At 47.6% G+C, this 17,249-nt stretch overlaps 7 protein-coding genes across 7 annotated transcripts; 5 read left to right on the forward strand and 2 right to left on the reverse strand.

Annotated features, from left to right (window-relative positions):
* Nucleotides 1-305: 305 nt before the first annotated feature.
* F5147DRAFT_831930 (Sodium:solute symporter family-domain-containing protein) lies at nt 306-2,783 on the reverse strand (the record flags this gene model as incomplete). Its single annotated transcript, XM_041443784.1, has 8 exons — nt 306-543; nt 591-1,292; nt 1,343-1,447; nt 1,501-1,610; nt 1,661-1,796; nt 1,836-1,909; nt 1,964-2,143; nt 2,198-2,783. The coding sequence occupies 8 exons, from the start codon at nt 2,781-2,783 to the stop codon at nt 313-315; spliced, it is 2,124 nt and encodes a 707-aa protein (XP_041300080.1). The 3' UTR covers nt 306-312.
* Nucleotides 2,784-4,338: 1,555 nt separating this feature from the next.
* On the forward strand, nt 4,339-6,127 carry F5147DRAFT_663000 (Thiolase, N-terminal domain-containing protein). The gene is made up of 8 exons (XM_041434840.1): nt 4,339-4,564; nt 4,620-4,650; nt 4,707-4,960; nt 5,008-5,480; nt 5,530-5,627; nt 5,679-5,787; nt 5,850-5,911; nt 5,963-6,127. Exons 1-8 carry the CDS (start codon nt 4,404-4,406, stop codon nt 6,029-6,031), a joined length of 1,257 nt encoding a protein of 418 aa, XP_041300081.1. The 5' UTR covers nt 4,339-4,403; the 3' UTR covers nt 6,032-6,127.
* On the forward strand, nt 6,117-8,983 carry F5147DRAFT_6751 (chondroitin AC/alginate lyase). The gene is made up of 4 exons (XM_041435890.1): nt 6,117-6,577; nt 6,636-7,019; nt 7,076-8,268; nt 8,320-8,983. The coding sequence occupies exons 1-4, from the start codon at nt 6,236-6,238 to the stop codon at nt 8,744-8,746; spliced, it is 2,346 nt and encodes a 781-aa protein (XP_041300082.1). The 5' UTR covers nt 6,117-6,235; the 3' UTR covers nt 8,747-8,983.
* Nucleotides 8,984-9,031: 48 nt separating this feature from the next.
* On the forward strand, nt 9,032-10,840 carry F5147DRAFT_663005 (uncharacterized protein). Its single transcript, XM_041434841.1, has 2 exons — nt 9,032-9,664; nt 9,719-10,840. The coding sequence occupies exons 1-2, from the start codon at nt 9,368-9,370 to the stop codon at nt 10,472-10,474; spliced, it is 1,053 nt and encodes a 350-aa protein (XP_041300083.1). The 5' UTR covers nt 9,032-9,367; the 3' UTR covers nt 10,475-10,840.
* On the reverse strand, nt 10,841-12,739 carry F5147DRAFT_831934 (Ima1 N-terminal domain-containing protein). Its single transcript, XM_041443785.1, has 6 exons — nt 12,501-12,739; nt 12,334-12,452; nt 11,975-12,281; nt 11,745-11,914; nt 11,539-11,697; nt 10,841-11,482 (listed from the first exon to the last, which is right to left on the reverse strand). Exons 1-6 carry the CDS (start codon nt 12,700-12,702, stop codon nt 10,865-10,867), a joined length of 1,575 nt encoding a protein of 524 aa, XP_041300084.1. The 5' UTR covers nt 12,703-12,739; the 3' UTR covers nt 10,841-10,864.
* A 67-nt stretch (nt 12,740-12,806) lies between these two features.
* On the forward strand, nt 12,807-14,140 carry F5147DRAFT_831935 (uncharacterized protein). The gene is made up of 3 exons (XM_041443786.1): nt 12,807-13,087; nt 13,137-13,268; nt 13,316-14,140. The coding sequence occupies exons 1-3, from the start codon at nt 12,814-12,816 to the stop codon at nt 14,020-14,022; spliced, it is 1,113 nt and encodes a 370-aa protein (XP_041300085.1). The 5' UTR covers nt 12,807-12,813; the 3' UTR covers nt 14,023-14,140.
* Nucleotides 14,128-17,099, forward strand: F5147DRAFT_6897 (glycoside hydrolase family 16 protein). The gene is made up of 17 exons (XM_041436988.1): nt 14,128-14,400; nt 14,459-14,524; nt 14,600-14,793; nt 14,848-14,938; nt 14,992-15,180; nt 15,231-15,423; nt 15,486-15,500; nt 15,550-15,570; nt 15,618-15,652; nt 15,702-15,935; nt 15,983-16,024; nt 16,072-16,201; nt 16,250-16,312; nt 16,359-16,378; nt 16,433-16,543; nt 16,591-16,760; nt 16,814-17,099. Exons 1-17 carry the CDS (start codon nt 14,242-14,244, stop codon nt 16,905-16,907), a joined length of 1,827 nt encoding a protein of 608 aa, XP_041300086.1. The 5' UTR covers nt 14,128-14,241; the 3' UTR covers nt 16,908-17,099.
* The last annotated feature ends 150 nt before the right edge of the window (nt 17,100-17,249 follow it).

Consider the following 17,249-nt stretch of genomic DNA (forward strand, 5'->3'; position numbering starts at 1 on the left):
AGTTTCGCCGCTTCCGTCCATTTTAGACATGTTCTTACATCGAAGATGAGATGATTTGTATACTACAGTCGCACGATAAATAGAGAATGTCTATCGTTTACGCGGAATAGAGTGCCTGAAGCGGTGATAACAACAGAGAGAAGAAATAAATGGGTGAACCAGGATTAGCAAAAGGTCCGAAGTCTCTGATATATTCATGTCTGTCGCTCCTCTTGACGCATGGTCGACGATCACATGCAGTTGGTTTCATCAAAACTCAACGCGTGCTACGAAACAATAAACTCCGACTACTTGCAAAATAACCAAACACAACTATGCATCGGTGTTGCTACTTCCAATTGCCCTCTTTCGCGCTTCACCGCCAAATATGTCCCGAACCATCCCCGAGAAGATGTCCTTTATCGCTGCACGGCTCTCCCACAGAGGTAGGATTGATGTAATACCAGCAGCCACGAAGAGCCACGCGACACAGATGATAATCCAACCCTTGAAAAAGTTCAGAGAGAACACGTAGTGTGATAGGAACATGGGTATCGGTATAAGCTGTGTTCAAGTTAATCACCGAGCATCGACACATCATTTACACTCACGAAAAGTACGATGAATGTCAGTATCAATGCTGCCCAGGTAGCAACCTTGAGTGACTTCTGAAGCTCGGCGGATTCCTCAGCTGGGACATCAATCGTTGTGTCGTCTTCCGCCGATGCCACATCTGCCGTGGCATCTTCTTGTTTCTCTTTCTCGACAGGTGAGTTGGATCCAGGGCCAGACGCAGAGTCCGGTAGGGTTGCTCGCTTTCGATCCATCTCTCTTGCTCTGGGATTGATTCTTTTAGTAGCAGACCAATCGAACTCGTTGTCAGGTTTAATGAGAGTGACGACAGCGGAAATGATAGCGCCCGAGCAGCAAGCGCCCAGGTTTCCAGCGAGGTTGGGATACATTAAGCCTTGTTCTTCATCAGCATAGAACACGGTGTTTGCAGTGAACAAGAGCTTACCTGTGGTTGCGATAGTCAATTCACCGTAATATGTTTTTGCAACTGACAGCCATGCAATTATGCCAACCACTACTCCTCCCAATGCACCACTGATGGCAGCCTCTTTGGTTTGCTGGCGCCATACCACACTAAAGATGACTGGGCCAACAGCGCCAGTGAATAGAGTCCCCGAGAATAAGAATAGCCAGTTCAAAGACACTCCTATTCCGATCCACAATGAGGCAACACACGACATTACCAGAGCCCATACTGCGACCATTATGTGAGATACACGTATAAGAGACTCTGGTGATGCCTGGGTATCATCATCAATATTCGTTCTTGGTAGCAATCAGTTTCACGTACATCAGGCTTAAAGTGGATCTGATACAGATCAAATGTAAGAATGGACGATGTCGCAATCATCTCAGAAGATGCAGCTGAGGTCACTGCCATGAAAAGCAGTATCAACTAAATTACCAGCTGTTATTCAATTGTAAGTGAATGGGAAATATGTAGCTCACCATAGCTGCTGCACCACCACTACCCAATAGTGTCACTACACCAGCGGGAGCAGCTAGGCCAGCATTAATCTCCGCTGCTGTAAGCCCACCAGGGTACGGGAAGCTGGGACCTAGAACGTCATCAGATAGTCACGATTTTAAATATATGCATTAACCTCACTTTTGGCAAGCGCGACAGCAGCAAGACCCATGATAGAGGAGAAGGTAAGAGGTACAGCAAACCAGGCAATACCGCCCATCAGATAGGCTTGGACAGCAGTCTTTGCCTCTGATGCGATTGCACGTTGCCAGTAGCCCTGTTTATGATATTAGCAAGTGTCTACTTTTTACGGTACCAAATAACGAGCCTGATCCAGCATGACAGTACCAAATCCACCAGTGATCTGAATGATCATAAATGTAAGTCCATCTCGAAAAAAAACGTCAAGTCAACGTCTGTAAAAGGGTGAGAGAGACAGCTTACAGTTGGACTTCAAGGTTAAGTATGAGCCATCTTGGTTTCCGGCTACAGGTCGTTCAATGCTCGCTTGTTGCAACAAGTTATACATTCCCTCAAAACCGCCGACGAGGTCTGCTTTTGTGTATGTCCAGAAGAAGAAGTAAAATATAAGGATCATCAAGATGAGTGTATGTGAGTAATCGCCTGCAATAAACCCGAATCAGTGTGTTAACTCAGGAGGAATTTCCGATCACCGACATAGGAACGTGGCGCGAAGACCCCCAAGGATGACATAGATACAGACTCCAAGCGGAATGAGGAAGTTGGCGGCATAGATGTTCATCCCAGTGAAGGCATTGACAACTGCACTTCCACCAAGCAGTAACATACTCGAGACAATAAGATTGACGACCAGTCCAAAAGTCGCGAACATGAAGTGTGCTGTATTACCGTAACGAGCGTGAACAATCTCGAGGAAGGTGTGACAGTATGGCGCGATCTGTTTAACCCGCACGGCGAGAATTGCCATAACGAATATTTGAATCGTAGCACCTGCTGCATAATAATAGCCAGCACATAAACCATACTCGTAGGTCACTGTGGAGCTTTGTAAAAGTGTTGCCGCCCAGGTCCATGCCGACACGATGCCAGAAGCAATAAGACCGGGTTTGACGCTGCGTGACGCTGTATTGAACTCCTCGGAAGTAGAGATTTTGTAGGTCGTATAGCGATTTTGAAGGGTTGACAAACCCATCATGATGATAGCGAAAACGAAACCGATACCGAGTACGACGCCATACCCTGTGCCTTGTGTCAGGACTTCAGCACCTGTAGTTGAAGACATTGCAACGACAGAGGGACAGGAGTGATGTATAAAGAAGTTCAGGCTTTAATAGGTACCTAGGGAGACAACCCAGTAAAGGCGCAGTCAAAATTTGCTATCAAGTTTGCAGAGATAAGCATGAGAGATCCAAGCAGGCACTTGGACAGCTTTCTCCTTACAACATGTAACGCAAGCCGCGGATATCTTTAGAGCTCAACAAGCGCTGAGATAATTGCAAGATGTTGCACATGAAGAAGACGATTATGGATAAACTCGATGAGGTTATCGTATGCGGAGACAGGTTCGTTCGTAAGAACTTGGTGAAAATGTTTCTTTTTCATTAGTACCATGGTAGACTTCAATCGGACGTACTACATATCCCAAGCCAGCATTTGGTATCTTGTCTATCATGTGGTGGGAGGAATGCAACAGTAATGATGGCTTGGCGATGCTTTGCTCCACCCTCTGTATCTTTGTTTAGAGGTCTAAAGCCGATGATTGTCGTGCAGCATACTTCCGAGTGCATAATCTTGATGGTTGTCGTGCGGCGGACTCCCGAGTGCACAATCTTGATGGTTGTCGTGCGGCGGACTCCCGAGTGCATAATCTTGATTAAGATTTGTGGAAAGGCTGAGAATGAACGTAAAGTGAAGTGATAAGACAAGTAGGGACGCTCACACCTGGGAGCTTAGCTTATGTTACACCCCCAAATACTATCCAATCTGTACGTGGTGTAAACAAACCAAAATACGTTACATGCGTAGTCGAAGCGCCCCTCTGTCAATGAGTTTTGTTAATGCCATAAGAAAGAAGGATCTGCTCACCTCCCATTCCACTTGTCCGTGGATATGATATAGACCTTGCCGCTGTCAGAGGTCGAGAAAGACGAGAACAAGCTTGTTTTAAGGAGGCAGGATAAGGAGGTCAGTACCATTCACTTTTAGATCTGCATTCGTTTTCTGAGCATGCCTGGGCCATAGAATACACCCAGTGATAGCAATATTACCGTGTTTCAACGTATTGGATCTGTCGTGCTGCGAGACAGCTACAAGCCCAACCCAATATCAACGGGACTACTTTCTTCTCGGTGTTATCATTTCGCTACCTCTAAACTCCCGTGCGAGATGAAGACTTGCCAGCTTTTGAAACAGGTGCTCGTCCATGTAGAATCTTCAAGTTAGTGTGTTTGTTGGAGCATAACAGCTTCATTGGGGAATAGTTCTGGATTATGGTCAACAACTTGGAGAGAAATTCGTGCCAGCAGTACTGGTGTATTACGTAATCTCAGAATCTGTGTCGGGGGGTTGTAAGTAAGTCAAAATTCCTTTCAGACTGATTACGAGTCTAAGCTTGAGCTTGAGCATGAGCACGGATAAGCATAAGCACGGATAACCACAAACCTATGTATAACTTACTCCCGGGTGAGAACGTCCCTGTTATTATATATACATCATGCATATGCCAACAACGGCGAAGATTCATGCACCATGAGAAAACATGAGTTGCATGACATAATGCTTTCCCGGGAATCAAGTTCCGTCTGAATTGGTTCCGGCTTACGGCACCCCAGGCAGACGTCGTCACAATTACTAATTACTACTTTGCTGTTTGTCTAGGAAAGCCAATTCAAACCTACTTGCCATGGCTCTGCAACGCTTGCGACAGCTCTCTTCGCATCTGACGGGTACCCCAGCCACGGGATTGACTGCTTTGGAGCAGAAACATCCAGATGATGTGGTCATAACAATGGCCATCCGTTCTCCATTGACCAAAGCGAAGAAGGGAGCTCTGAAAGATACGATGTGAGCGGTCTAAACCGTCGCTGAGGATATTATACACATTTAACTTCTTTGGAAGGACGGACGAGCTTTTGTTGGAGATGTTCAAGGTACATCCAGAATGATTCAATACATACATTTCATCATCACTGAGCAGGCCTTTTAGCATGCAATAGTTCAGTCTCGTGTTAATCCAAGTGCCGTTGGTGATATCTGTGTAGGCACAGTACTCACCCCTGATCCGGTTTATCATGCCAGAGAAGCGGCGTTGGCAGCGGGTTTTCCGGAATCCGTACCAATTCAAGTCGTCAACCGCTTTTGCTCCTCCGGTCTTATGGCAGCAACCGTCATCTCAAATGAAATCCGCTCTGGTCAGATCGAGATTGGACTTGCTGTTGGTGCTGAGTCCATGACCCAAAAGTATGTCAAGAAAATCGATTTTATCTTGCGAGGCTTAACTATGCAAGCCCTGACAAAGGCGCTCCTCCCCAGTCCGAGGCCCTCGGGGTAAATGCTGCTGCTAAGGACTGCCTTTATCCCATGGGTTGGACCAGCGAGAATGTCGCTCAAGATTTTGATATCTCGCGAGAAATTATGGATGAATACTCAGCGAAGTCATATCAACGGGCTGAACACGCTGAGAAAGCCGGTTACTTTGCGAAGGAGATTGTTCCATTCACTGCTTACGAGAAAGATCCCATTACCGGTGAACGCAGGAAGATCGTAGTTACAAAGGACGATGGCATCCGTTACGGGACGACGAAAGAGGCACTTTTGAAGATTCGGTCAGCGTTCCCTCAGTGGGGGAAATCGTGCACGACGGGTGGGAACGCAAGCCAAATCACTGATGGTGCAGCAGCAATCATGATGATGACTCGGCGTAAGGCGGAGGAGCTTGGGCTTAAAATTCTAGGCAAACATATCACTACTGTTGTTACAGGTGAGGTAAATATCCAGAATAAGCATTCACTTGCTAAAATCATCCGGAGGCTGCCCTCCTCGTGTGATGGGCATTGGCCCCGTGTTTGCCATCCCCATGGTTCTTCAAAACGCTGGTCTGAGCATAGAAGACGTTGACTTGTATGAAGTGAGTTTGACAACTTGTCAGGAGATGCATGCTCACTCACGGTACATACAGATTAACGAAGCATTTGCTTCGCAGTACGTCTACTGCATCCGGGAGCTTGGTCTAAATCCAGAGAAAGTGAATGTTAACGGAGGTGCCATAGCTTTTGGTCACCCACTAGATGAGTCAAATTCATGCGGTGTATATTTGCTACATCAAGCTGATGTAAATTGCCTTGATCACGTTGCACCGGTGCGAGACAGATCGTTACAGGATTAAATGAGCTCCATCGGAGAAAGGGAAAAGTATGATATTCTACCTTGTTCAACTTATCTATGTTTAACAATGCAATGCAGGTATTAGTCACTTCTATGTGTATTGGAACTGGAATGGGTGCAGCGGCGGTGTTTGTCCGGGAGATCTGATGATAGTAATTTTGTACTTACGTCAGCAAGCAGTTAGCAGCCGTAATGCCGTTGTCTAAATTTGTGGTCCGACGATCTCACTGGTTCTTCACCTTCTGTCAACGTTCTAACACAACACTCGCTTCTTCGTCTTGTTAACGCCGCCCACCTACAGTCTCTCTTTTATTTCTTCTTCGGCCTAACCTTCAGGCCAGTTTTGCACCAATGGCCGCAAATTATGATGCACTGGGTAGTCAGACCAGAGGTTCACCATATGGGTCTGGAGACCCATACTACAACGAGTCGTCAGGGTACATTACACCTGCTCGACCGCCCAAAAAGACAGTCAGTAAATGGGTGAAGTTTGGTATACCCGTCGCTGTCGTTGTTATAGTTGGCGCAGTTTTGGGTGGGGTTTTGGGCAGTCGCTCAAGCAAAAACGCTTCAGCGAACTCGGCGGCGGCGGCCAGCGCTGCTGCTACCTCGGCTATCAGTGCGAAGAATGGTATCGGTCGTTTTGCCACAGCAACAGACAGCCAGTACTTGGTGCCCATATACCCAATGACTGTGAGTCCTGTTTACTGTCTGCATCTTCCTCGAGGTGTTGATTGCTTAAATTTCGCAGACTAACACCGCTGCATTTACTACTCCTACATTCGTCTCCACTACGAACACCAATCTTGCCTGGCCGCAAGATCCTTTCCAACCATCCAACCCCAGCCCAACCCAAGTTCGTTCTGACAGACCTCGCCTCATTGCTCCTGCATACATGTGGGACTCCCTTCCCAACCTCATCCAACATGATCCCTATCTTTCCGGTTGGAACGACACTATTTTCAGCAACGCAACACAGTACATGGCCCTGCCTCCCGTCGCATATTTCTTGGATGGCGGTAATGGTATTTTGGATCCTGCGCGTGAGATCAAACAACGTGTCAAAGCATTCTCCTACGCATATCGCTTAACCAACGACACGAAGTGGCTGGATCGCACCTATGTCGAGTTGCAGGTATGTTTCTTGCCCTATCTTGATGTAGTTTGATGTCTGATGCCCCGCGACTATAGAATGCAGCTGGTAATCTGACTGGCGGTTGGGGTCCTGATAATTCCACGAAATGGAACCCAGTTCACTTCCTCGACACTGCTGAGCTCACTGCAGCCTATGCTATCGCTTATGACTGGTTGTATGATGCGTGGACACTTCCTCAAAGAAGCTCGATCATGACCACTATGATCACGTACGGGCTTAATCTTGGGGTTACCGCTTACAGTAACGGCGACCCGGGTGCCTACGGCTGGTGGAACACCAACACAGAGGGCAATTGGAACTGTGTTTGTAACAATGGTCTTACCATGGGTGCACTTTCCATCCTCGGTGACGATACCACGGGCATCGCTGCACAACTTCTTGCCTTGACCGTCCCCAATGCCCTCCAGAACTGTGCTCTTGCACCCTCGGGCGACGGCACATGGTCTGAGACCGCCAACTACTGGTACTTCGGTACTACGGGTCATGCTGAGATGGCATCTTCGTTGTTGACTGCTACTGGTTCTACATATGATCTTCTGTCCGTCAATCCTGCCTTTCAGTTGACCGGTCAATACCACATGTATGTGTCCGGGCCCGGCTCCCTCTTCAACTACGGTGATTGTGGTCCAAACAAGTATTCCACCACCGCCAACTCCATGATGTTCTACGGCCAGCAGTATGACATGCCGCAGTACCAGCTTTTCCAACGTGATCAGTTCGACGCTGCTGAACCATGGAGCATGTTCTGGTACAACCCTGCTGTCACCGGTGCTTTCTGGGATGGTTTAGCACTCGACCACTTTTTTGATAACAGCACTGATCAATGGGCCTCCATGCGATCCAGCTGGACAGACGAGAATGCTCTTTATGTTGCCGTTAAAGCAGGCATGCTGCAGGGGCACCAGACACACAACGACCTTGATTGCGGCGACTTTGTCGTTGATGCTCTTGGTGTTCGTTGGTTCGGAGAGCTTGGGTCCGGGGACTACAATTCAATAGGCTACTTCAGCAATGACAGTCAGATCAGTGAGCGATGGATGTACTACCGCAAAATGACGGAGGGCCAGAACACCATTTTAGTCAACCAGCAGAACCAAAACGTCGCCGCCGCTCCGACTGTCAGACACGATACCTCAGCTACAGTTCAAGGGTCCAGTACTGTGATGAATGTTCCTGGTGACTCCAGTGCCTACTTCGTTGCGGACCTGTCGAGTGCATATTTCGACGTGTACGTTTGCTGATGCTTGTATATGGAACTTGCACTGATGACCACTGGCAGTACCTCGTTCTCCCGTGGTGTTCATTTGATCAACGGACGCAAACAGGTACTCATTCAGGATGAGATCAACGCTTCAGCCTCCATTATGTGGCGAGCACACACCAACGCAACTGTGGCCATCAGTTCAGATGGCTTCACGGCCACCCTTACCATCGGTTCTGCGACCACCACTGTTCAACTGCTCAATCCTCCATCTGGCGCGGCGTTCACCACCATGGAGCCTGTTCGGTTCGCTACTGATCCTATCCCCCCACAACCTGATCAACCTAATGATGGTGTGACTGTCCTGGTGATCAGTCTGCCTGCTGGCTCATACACGTTGGAGGTGCTCATTAATCCACAATGGCCAGGAATGTCATCGAGTTCATATATCACCCCCGCCTCTGTGCCTCTGAGTCAGTGGTCGTTGACAAGCCCTTCTTCTTAGTTCAGATTTTTCTTGGACACCTTTGTTGTTATGCGGTGATAGACGTTTACAAACAAGATTGGAATTTTCTTGAGTTGTAGGTAGTTCCACGTTCGTACGGAGCTTCACTGATTAACCTACGTATCGTTCCTTCCGTTGTGCTTTCGGAGTATTGATCATTTACGAACGGGGACGGACACGTGTTGTAGTTATACCGTCTGAAAACAATTTGAGTTTTAGATACTTATTTAGCCTGGACGGCTAACAATATTACAATAACACTCAGTTGGTTTCCTTGACAGCCCCCACACGTTCTGTCTTCACCACAAGGGTTTCACTCCTAAGGCCTAAACAACCACGCTCTTTTTTTCAAATCTGTCTTTTCTGCTTGGAACTACGTGGGATAGAGAACTGTTACCTCACCGAGTGAGTACCTTCTAGCGCGCCTGTAAAGTGGTTCCATTTTGTTGACTTATTTCACCTCTTCAACCACGACCTGTATCGACGGCTGGTCCATCTATTTGCTCGTTCTATCTGTGTTCTCAATCTCGACCATTATTTTTACGGTCTCCAGTCACCAAGGTTTAGTTTAGGCTTCAAGTTTTTTCTTACTACGTACGCGCGACACAAAATCTAGTGAAGATGCCCAAACTTTCTCTCCTTTTCTACATCACACTCGTTTTTTCCTTGGTCATTGCCTCAGACGCAAAAGCATTCGACCCGAATCACCAAGTCAGCCACAACCGCTTCCTCAAGAAGCGAGTGCCGGCTCTTCTGATTGGTGGTTTCACTGCTCCCCAGCCTGGTCCCACTGTCATCGGAGTAGGGGCTGATCCTTTGACTTCAACCCCTGCTGTGGCAACGCAGTCCGCGTCACCGGCAACTACAGCTGATAGTACACCCACATCTTCTGTATTACCTTCGTCTTCTCCCGCTGCAGTGAGTTTCATCATATTTACCCTACATAAGCAACAGCTGAGATTGTGCCGATAGACGTCCGTTGGGACAACGCAAAGTCAAGTTAGTCAAGTTCTACCAACAACGACGACGGCGAGCTTGACTTCTTCGTCGACATCTTCTTCATCCTCTACCTCCCCAACGAGCACTCAATCAACATCGTCAACACCATCAGCCATCCAAAGTGTTCAATCTAGTCCTCTTGCGACTCCTGATGCACCTGCACAGGCGGGCTCTCCCACCTCCCAGTCAGTCATACTTGTCACCAACACCGCTTCTTCAAGTGCAAGCGCAAGTGCCACACCATCTACTTTGTCCTCTTCTTCTACCGGTATCACGCACGCTGCCCTCATAGTCCTCATTGTCATTGCTGCAAGTGTCGGTGGTTCCATCATCATTTGGACCATTATTCGCAAGTGGAAATTTGGCAAATCCTCCAGCTTCGATGGTCGCATGCAGCCTATTGACTGGCAGCCGAGTAACGATATCGATGACAATAGTGGTATTCCCGGCCTGAATCGCCGTAACTCCACTGCATCATCGTTCCACTCTGGCTCCGGCCACGCCGGCATTGGTGCAACAACACTCAGCCCAATTGCTGACCATGATTTCACCGCAGGGCCTTCCAATCTCGCACCTGTTGGCGGTTATGCTGACCTTGCGCGTGGTCCCAGTCCTCAGCCTATGATGCAGGAACTCGCGCGTGGTCCGAGTTTCAACGCGCGTCAGTATCAGTCTGACCAATATGGCGTCCCGCTTCACCACGGCGCGTACGCCACGCACGGATACTGAGCCAGGAGAAAAGGCGCGGAGAACAGCATTCATTTATCCCTCGTACAGGGAGATGCTATCTATTGCTCACCTTTTTATTTTGTCGTATCAGTTAATGGCATCGGCTTGCTGAGCTATGCATTCGCTTCATTCCCATTTACATATGCGTATCTAGACGACAAACGTTATGCTTATATTCCTCGCGCCCATACCTCAAGTCATTGCATTTCTATTCCTTCCCCGTCGTACTTATACCTTTCATTGCTATTCTTGTGTTCTTGATGTCATGCACTACTAGGCAATCGTTTGCATGGTTGGGTACTCGTCTTTTGTCTTAATGAAAAATGCGGTTTGTGCAGGTCACAAATGAATATACTGTAATCTACATGGCATAGTTGGAATTAGGTCAATTTAATTCCTTGTCGATTGCATTCCTTGCAAGAAATTGAACCCCAAAGCCACAAGAGGGATGAGGATCAACGTGGCACCTGTCCACCACCAGCGCACTACAAATAGACGTAGGGTAGTCCGTGTATGCGTGGGACGGGTATCAGACGAAAGTTTCTGATCTCTATCGTCTAATTTGGTACTTGCGAACAAGGACTCCAGGCCCGTCGGCCGTTCTGGAGGAAAGAAGCGCTGTGGCCTGACCCACGAACCGTCATCGTCGTCATTAAGGATCTTCCTCGGCTTTGCGGGAGAAGGAACTGTAGGGGTCCAGTCCATAGCATCGTCATCCTCGTCTTCATCCTTGGTTTGAGAGCCTGTGTATGTTGAGTTGGACGCCATGAGAGAAGGAAGGCCGAATATCGGGTTACTGGGGGAGATTATGGGTTGCGACGAGAGTGAGAGTGATGCGAGGAGGTCTGGTTCGCTAGCGGTTCGCGTATGGGGCGCAGGTGAAGGACGAGGAGAAAGCTCAGGTGTAGGATGTTCAGAGGCGGCTAGATGCTGGTGGCTAGAGGTATCGATTAAGCGAATTGGCGGGGGTTTCTGTACACGCAGCGCGACGAATGAGGTAGCAGAGATCTAAGCGTATGCGGCACGTAAATACGAAAGAAGGGAGAATGTGGAATAGCACTTACAAGAACTTCAGCGATAAGTGATATTAGACAATAGTAATGCGTTCGTGATGAATCCGGATATCGCGAAAGATGCAAGTAGTCCCGAGAAGGCGAGTGCAATGATAGTGAGAGAAGAATAGATGAGAGCAATCTGGAGAACCACGCAATCATTTGCAGAATCTGGTGGTGCGTCAGTAAATTAAACTCTGATTATCATATGGACTGACAATATAATGATTCTTGCCCCGAACGCGGAGATCACGACCTTGTATTCGTGCCTTCCTGAAGGAGTAGTATGTCGGGTCCCATGCAGTCCAAAATAAACTACATAGAGCGATAAGAGGAAGAGCCTGTCGCACATAACCTAGTACATCGGGGAAACGGAGTTTCAACACAACTGCGACATGATAATCAGATACGATGGTGAAGCTAGAACTGTGATAATGTGTTGGCGCACCAGATGAGTGAGCGACGACAGCCACCGCTAACGTCATAAACCATAGAAACCCTCTTAGTCTCCACAGAAACAAATGAGTCTGAAGTTTTTCCCTTTCCCTATTGGATCCCGAAACTTGTCTCTGCTTCTCCTTGCCTCTGCTGTCATTTAACCATCCGCCCAGTGCCTTTGTCCGAGCCATGTGATCTTTCTTTCGGATCTCCTCTTCGACAGCAGGCATACAGTTGGCACACACCGGAGGATATCGGACGTGCAACGATTCACGATATTCTGGAAGTTTCTCCAAACGATGTGCGTAGTCCGGATGCTGTTCATGAGGTTTAGTGTGATGAAACGCGTGTAAAAAGGACGCTTCCCACATGTGGTGGCGGTAGGTAGTTTGAGAGAAGGTTGACCAAGAGCATTTGGTTTGTCTGGCATGTATGACAAAACTGACCGGTCCCGTACATGGATGGCAGGCGGTCCTTGCTGGGAGAGGCTACCAATAAATTAGAGCGTGAATAGCAACAAGAAATTTGAAGCCTACCTCGTTTTGCAAAAGATTTCGAATTCAGGGATTCGTCATGCATGGCAGGTTCATCTGACATTATTTCGCCGTTCGTATCATAGCGGTTCCAACAGTCACAGTGCGGACAACGAAAAGATCGTTGATCTGGCGGTGCAGGCTTGATGGCAGACCTACAGAAAAAGCAGATTGTACTGCTAGTGTGACGAAAGAGAGCTGGCATTTGGGTTTGAGACGTGTTAGCTGGAGGAGCAGTGGATAAATGAAATTGGCATTTGTTTATAAATTGACGAGAATGGAAAAAATTGCTCCTCTGTGGACTTTTAACAAGAGAATGTCACTGGCCCCAACACACACAACGCCTAGAGGTCAAGTGGTCCTACAACCCACATATTTCACGTGCTCCTTGTTTGTGGACCCTGCTCGCGAAGACATTGACCACCTCATTTATGTCTATGCCGAGCGGTATGCCAGGTCTCCGCCCTCACAGCCTTTTGTGCTCTTCAAGGACATCTGGAACAACGAAGGATGGACGTGGTTGCATTTCAAGGTTTTTGATGCAAGATCTCGCGATGCTTTTCTCAAAGTCACTATGCAACTCTTATCAGGTAGGATCACGATTCACCTCCTGTGCACGACTCATGTCATCGTATACAGAACGGTTAGCGGAATCCGAGTATCCTCTTACTAGAGCTGCTGCTCTGTTTGGCCTTTACACGTTCTTTGCGACTCAACCATCAACGTCGGCTCCGTCGTTGTATGCTCTCGCTCATCTCCCTATGACAATCGGTAAGCCGCTCTTGTGTTCTGAGGTCGGATAGCTCATTGGGTCTAAGACATGTATCAGTCTTTACTGAAGCTGCCTGACGTACTCGAAACGGATTTCCTGCGCCCTTTAAGACCCCACATAATATATGTACTCTCCGCCTTGCAAAAAGCTCAGTTTTTTCATATACTCCCCCCGTCTAATTTGTATCCGCATAGTCCGCGAGAACTGCCAAGGGAAAAATTTATCTCAGATGGGTACGAACAGGCAGCTTATTTTACCACAAATGCAACCAAGAAGAAAGGTCGACCGTCAAAACACGACAAGGTGAAGAAATCCAAGGACGCTGTCGTTGCGCTGGACAAGTGGCTAGACAAAACTGCATATACATATCAACCACCTCGGGTTACAAGTGCAGAGACTCCACAGTCTGTCACTACGCATATTCTACTTTCACATCCGCCGAGCACGACACGGAACAATTACCGGGGGAAAAAATCGGAGCTGCTAGAGAAACTCGAGCCCGATTATCCGTATGTGACGACTGAAGGACCTGGACGAGCAGCTTTGGAACGAGCAAATCTGGGGGTTGTTAGCAGGTTACAAAAAATAGATGAGGAAGCGGCAGCAAAGGGGATGGAGATTGGGGGAGAAGGCGGAGAGCGGACTGGATTACGTCGTGTGGAGAGAGCTGCTGATGAGCTTGGTAAAATTGGGTCGCTAGGAGGTCGTGGTGGGCTACTTGGATTGTTAGAGGGCGCGGGCATCGTCGAATAGAGGGGAAACCATGCCGTTCTGTGAACCCATCAATCTATATTATTTTAAAACTCAATATCCCCTGTCAACGGTGCCAGTTACTTCCCACGGCAAAATTCAGATTCACTTACTCTCCCCGCCGCCGCCACCACAAAATTCAAATATTCAACTGTAACACCTAGTATCCCTCAATACAATCCTTACCGCTCTTTATATTCAATCCAATCGTTTTGCCTTTAGATGGCTTCTGATAGCCAAAGGCGTTTTCATTCTCAAACACCTCCCAATGCTCCTTCAACAGCAACTCTTTTTCAATCCGGAGGGGGCTCCCAGGTCGTGCAGGCCGCGTTTGCTAGGCCCCCCCCGTCTTTGAGAAGTACGCAAAGTTATCACACCCTTGTTCGTCGTCAACTTTATACGACAGCCTTCACGTAATATGTTCTGAATTTCCTCCCAGAGTGAGTCGCCTTACAGCAGTGCTGGGCGGACAGTGTCTCTCCAAGAACAGTCAATATCTGAAAAGGTACGTATGCACTAATATATGCCTATTTTTAATTTAGCTGCGTCTTGCCGATCCCTAATGCAATATTTACTACAGTTCTCACTCTCTCCTGATCCATCATTATGGGGTGCTACTCTTGCCATGAACCTCGAGGAACCAGATGACGAGCTTCATAATCCGGATCCTCGTAGAGACCGCAAGAATGACCGTGGCGGTTCTGTCTTCACTTACAGAGGTTTAACCAACCTTGGCTGCCTTATCTTCCTTGCTGTTGGAATGGTTTCTCTGTTGTACGCCCACATCATACATGCCAGCCTAGTCCCTGAGATTGACATGCTCTTCAGTGCTGGATACCCTATGATTTCCTATTTTACGAAGCATTCTCTTTCAAATGAGGGTGGATTCAACATTGGTGGGATTAATGCGAGCGGACAGGCAAGTCTTCATATCTTCTCTCCAAGTTACAAATACCTATTACCACTGCAAAGATCCCCACTATGACAAATAATTATGGTCTTATTGACGTGGATACCCCATCATCCGCCCATACCTACACGTCCTTTGCAGATTCCTCGCAATGGCAGTTAGTTTTCAGCGATGAATTCGAAGTAGAAGGCCGGACCTTCTGGCCTGGAGATGACCCGTATTGGGAGGCTGTAAACCTTCATTATTGGCAGGTAAATCGCATATTTCCGCAGGTATTGGCTTTAACTGAAACTGTCGTCAGACCAATGACCTTGAATGGTATTATCCTGATCAGGTCACGACCAGAAATGGCTCGTTGGAAATTACTCTATCCGAAAGGGAAATGAACAACTTGAGTTTCACCAGTGGATTGATTTCCACTTGGAATAAGTTCTGTTTCACAGGTGGTATGGTTCTGGCGTCAGTAAGTTTACCAGGGAAAAACGACGTCAGTGGTACGTATGATGTTACGTTGTCTGTTTGATATTTTTACTGATCCTTTACTTCCGTCATCTAGGTCTGTGGCCGGCAGGTACGAAACCGAGCTACTAGTTTTTGCGAGTGTACTAACATGATCTCAGTGTGGTCGATGGGTAACCTCGGTTAGTAACGTCGTATTTTAAAAGCGTTCTCATCTGACTATTCACAGGACGAGTCGGATATGGCGCGAGCCTTGAGGGAATGGTAGGTCCCCCTCTCAGGCTCGAAATTCAATCGTTGACCAATGTGCCAGTGGCCTTACTCTTATGATGCTTGCGATGTCGGTACAGCCCCCAACCAGACAATCAATAGCGCACCAGCGGCAGCTGTTACTGGCAACCCGTACGGCAACAGCGCGCTTTCGTATCTCCCTGGCCAGCGTTTATCAAGGTGTACTTGCAAAGGAGAATCCCATCCAGGACCTGTGCACTCGGATGGGACATACGTTGGTCGGTCTGCACCCGAAATCGATGTTTTCGAATCACAGGTGTGGTAGTTCATTTTTTATTCTGATAGGCTTCCCAACAACCGTAGGTCACCACCGAAGGCCAAGTTTCTCAATCTGCACAGTGGGCTGTAAGTACATGGTCTTTGTCAAGCGTCCTGACTCACAATGAAGACAGCCTATGAACTATGCGTACCAATGGTCCAACACGTCGCAAAACTATAAGATTCCCAACCCAGACGTCACCCAACTCAATTCGTACCTCGGCGGTGTCTACCAGCAGTCCACGTCTGGTGTCACGAACACAAGTGAGTCATATTTATCTTGTAACTGTTCAAAAGCTAACCAGAATTTAGACCAGAGTTGCTACACGCAAAACTCTGGCTGCTTTTCGACATATGGATACGAGTACAAGCCAGGTATCTATCGTCTTTAGTGTTTTACACGAGTTAACACTGTCATCAGGTTACTCAGCTGATGGAGGCGTAAGTGAAACCCACACTTTTCCTACGGTTATTATTGATGTAGTCTTTACGCAGTACATCAGTTGGATCACAAATGATGTCGTTGGGTGGACCCTTGATGCCGGTGCATTGGTAGCTGATTCCGTGACTGAAATTTCAGACAGACCAATTCCCCAGGAGCCAATGGTCAGAATATCATTTTTGGGCTGTTCTTTAGCTCATGCTCTTCGTAGTACCTTATCACCAACTTGGGCATCTCTGAGAACTTCCAAACGGTTGACTTCACGAACCTTATTTTCCCAGCTACCATGCGGATAGACTGGATTCGTGTCTACCAGCCTCAAGGCTCTATCAACATCGGCTGTGACCCTAAGGATTTCCCGACGGCTGCATATATCAATGAGTACGCACTACACTTCTACTGATACTGATTTAGTTTATGCCCCGTACGTTCAGGTATATTGAAGCATACACAAACCCGAACCTGACGACTTGGAGGAATGACTTTCAACAACCCTTCCCCAAAAACAACCTCACGACCGGGTGCTAGCGGTACATACATACTTATTCGGTTGCCCGTTTTCTGTTGTTTTTGTTTTTACGGACCTTGATACCGTCGGACTGGTATCATCCAGACTTGTTGTCTGTCATTTCCAGGATTTCATTCGTTTTTGTATACCTCCGGGACCCTGTGCACACTTCCCTACGTATTCTATGCCCTGTTTGTCCTCCCCATATTGTTTGTTCTCTGTAGAAGGTCTGTCATCTACACCTATGTTCAACGGGCATATTTGAGTATATCATATTTCTGTAGAGGTTGGTTGGAATAATGAAAGGCGTTAAGATTAAGAGTGACCTGAATTCATTCATACCACTTGCGATTACATGATTA

The sequence above is a fragment of the Suillus discolor genome (assembly GCF_016758755.1).
Source record: "Suillus discolor strain FC423 chromosome Unknown F5147scaffold_1, whole genome shotgun sequence".
NCBI classification, from domain to species: domain Eukaryota; kingdom Fungi; phylum Basidiomycota; class Agaricomycetes; order Boletales; family Suillaceae; genus Suillus; species Suillus discolor.

Coding starts and splice junctions, on each gene's coding strand:
- F5147DRAFT_663000 (XM_041434840.1), top strand. CDS start 4,404: ATGGCTCTGCAACGCTTGCGACAGCTCTCTTCGCATCTGACGGGTACC. Junction 4,961..5,007: donor GCTGAGTCCATGACCCAAAA/GTATGTCAAGAA, acceptor TAACTATGCAAG/CCCTGACAAAGGCGCTCCTC. Junction 5,912..5,962: donor TCCATCGGAGAAAGGGAAAA/GTATGATATTCT, acceptor AATGCAATGCAG/GTATTAGTCACTTCTATGTG.
- F5147DRAFT_6751 (XM_041435890.1), top strand. CDS start 6,236: ATGGCCGCAAATTATGATGCACTGGGTAGTCAGACCAGAGGTTCACCA. Junction 6,578..6,635: donor TGCCCATATACCCAATGACT/GTGAGTCCTGTT, acceptor TAAATTTCGCAG/ACTAACACCGCTGCATTTAC. Junction 8,269..8,319: donor TCGAGTGCATATTTCGACGT/GTACGTTTGCTG, acceptor GACCACTGGCAG/TACCTCGTTCTCCCGTGGTG.
- F5147DRAFT_663005 (XM_041434841.1), top strand. CDS start 9,368: ATGCCCAAACTTTCTCTCCTTTTCTACATCACACTCGTTTTTTCCTTG. Junction 9,665..9,718: donor CTTCGTCTTCTCCCGCTGCA/GTGAGTTTCATC, acceptor TTGTGCCGATAG/ACGTCCGTTGGGACAACGCA.
- F5147DRAFT_831934 (XM_041443785.1), bottom strand. CDS start 12,702: ATGCCAGCTCTCTTTCGTCACACTAGCAGTACAATCTGCTTTTTCTGT. Junction 12,282..12,333: donor ACTACCTACCGCCACCACAT/GTGGGAAGCGTC, acceptor CCTCATGAACAG/CATCCGGACTACGCACATCG. Junction 11,698..11,744: donor GGGGCAAGAATCATTATATT/GTCAGTCCATAT, acceptor ACGCACCACCAG/ATTCTGCAAATGATTGCGTG.
- F5147DRAFT_831935 (XM_041443786.1), top strand. CDS start 12,814: ATGTCACTGGCCCCAACACACACAACGCCTAGAGGTCAAGTGGTCCTA. Junction 13,088..13,136: donor CACTATGCAACTCTTATCAG/GTAGGATCACGA, acceptor CATCGTATACAG/AACGGTTAGCGGAATCCGAG. Junction 13,269..13,315: donor TCATCTCCCTATGACAATCG/GTAAGCCGCTCT, acceptor ATTGGGTCTAAG/ACATGTATCAGTCTTTACTG.
- F5147DRAFT_6897 (XM_041436988.1), top strand. CDS start 14,242: ATGGCTTCTGATAGCCAAAGGCGTTTTCATTCTCAAACACCTCCCAAT. Junction 14,794..14,847: donor GTTGGAATGGTTTCTCTGTT/GTACGCCCACAT, acceptor CATGCTCTTCAG/TGCTGGATACCCTATGATTT. Junction 16,025..16,071: donor CTCAATCTGCACAGTGGGCT/GTAAGTACATGG, acceptor CAATGAAGACAG/CCTATGAACTATGCGTACCA.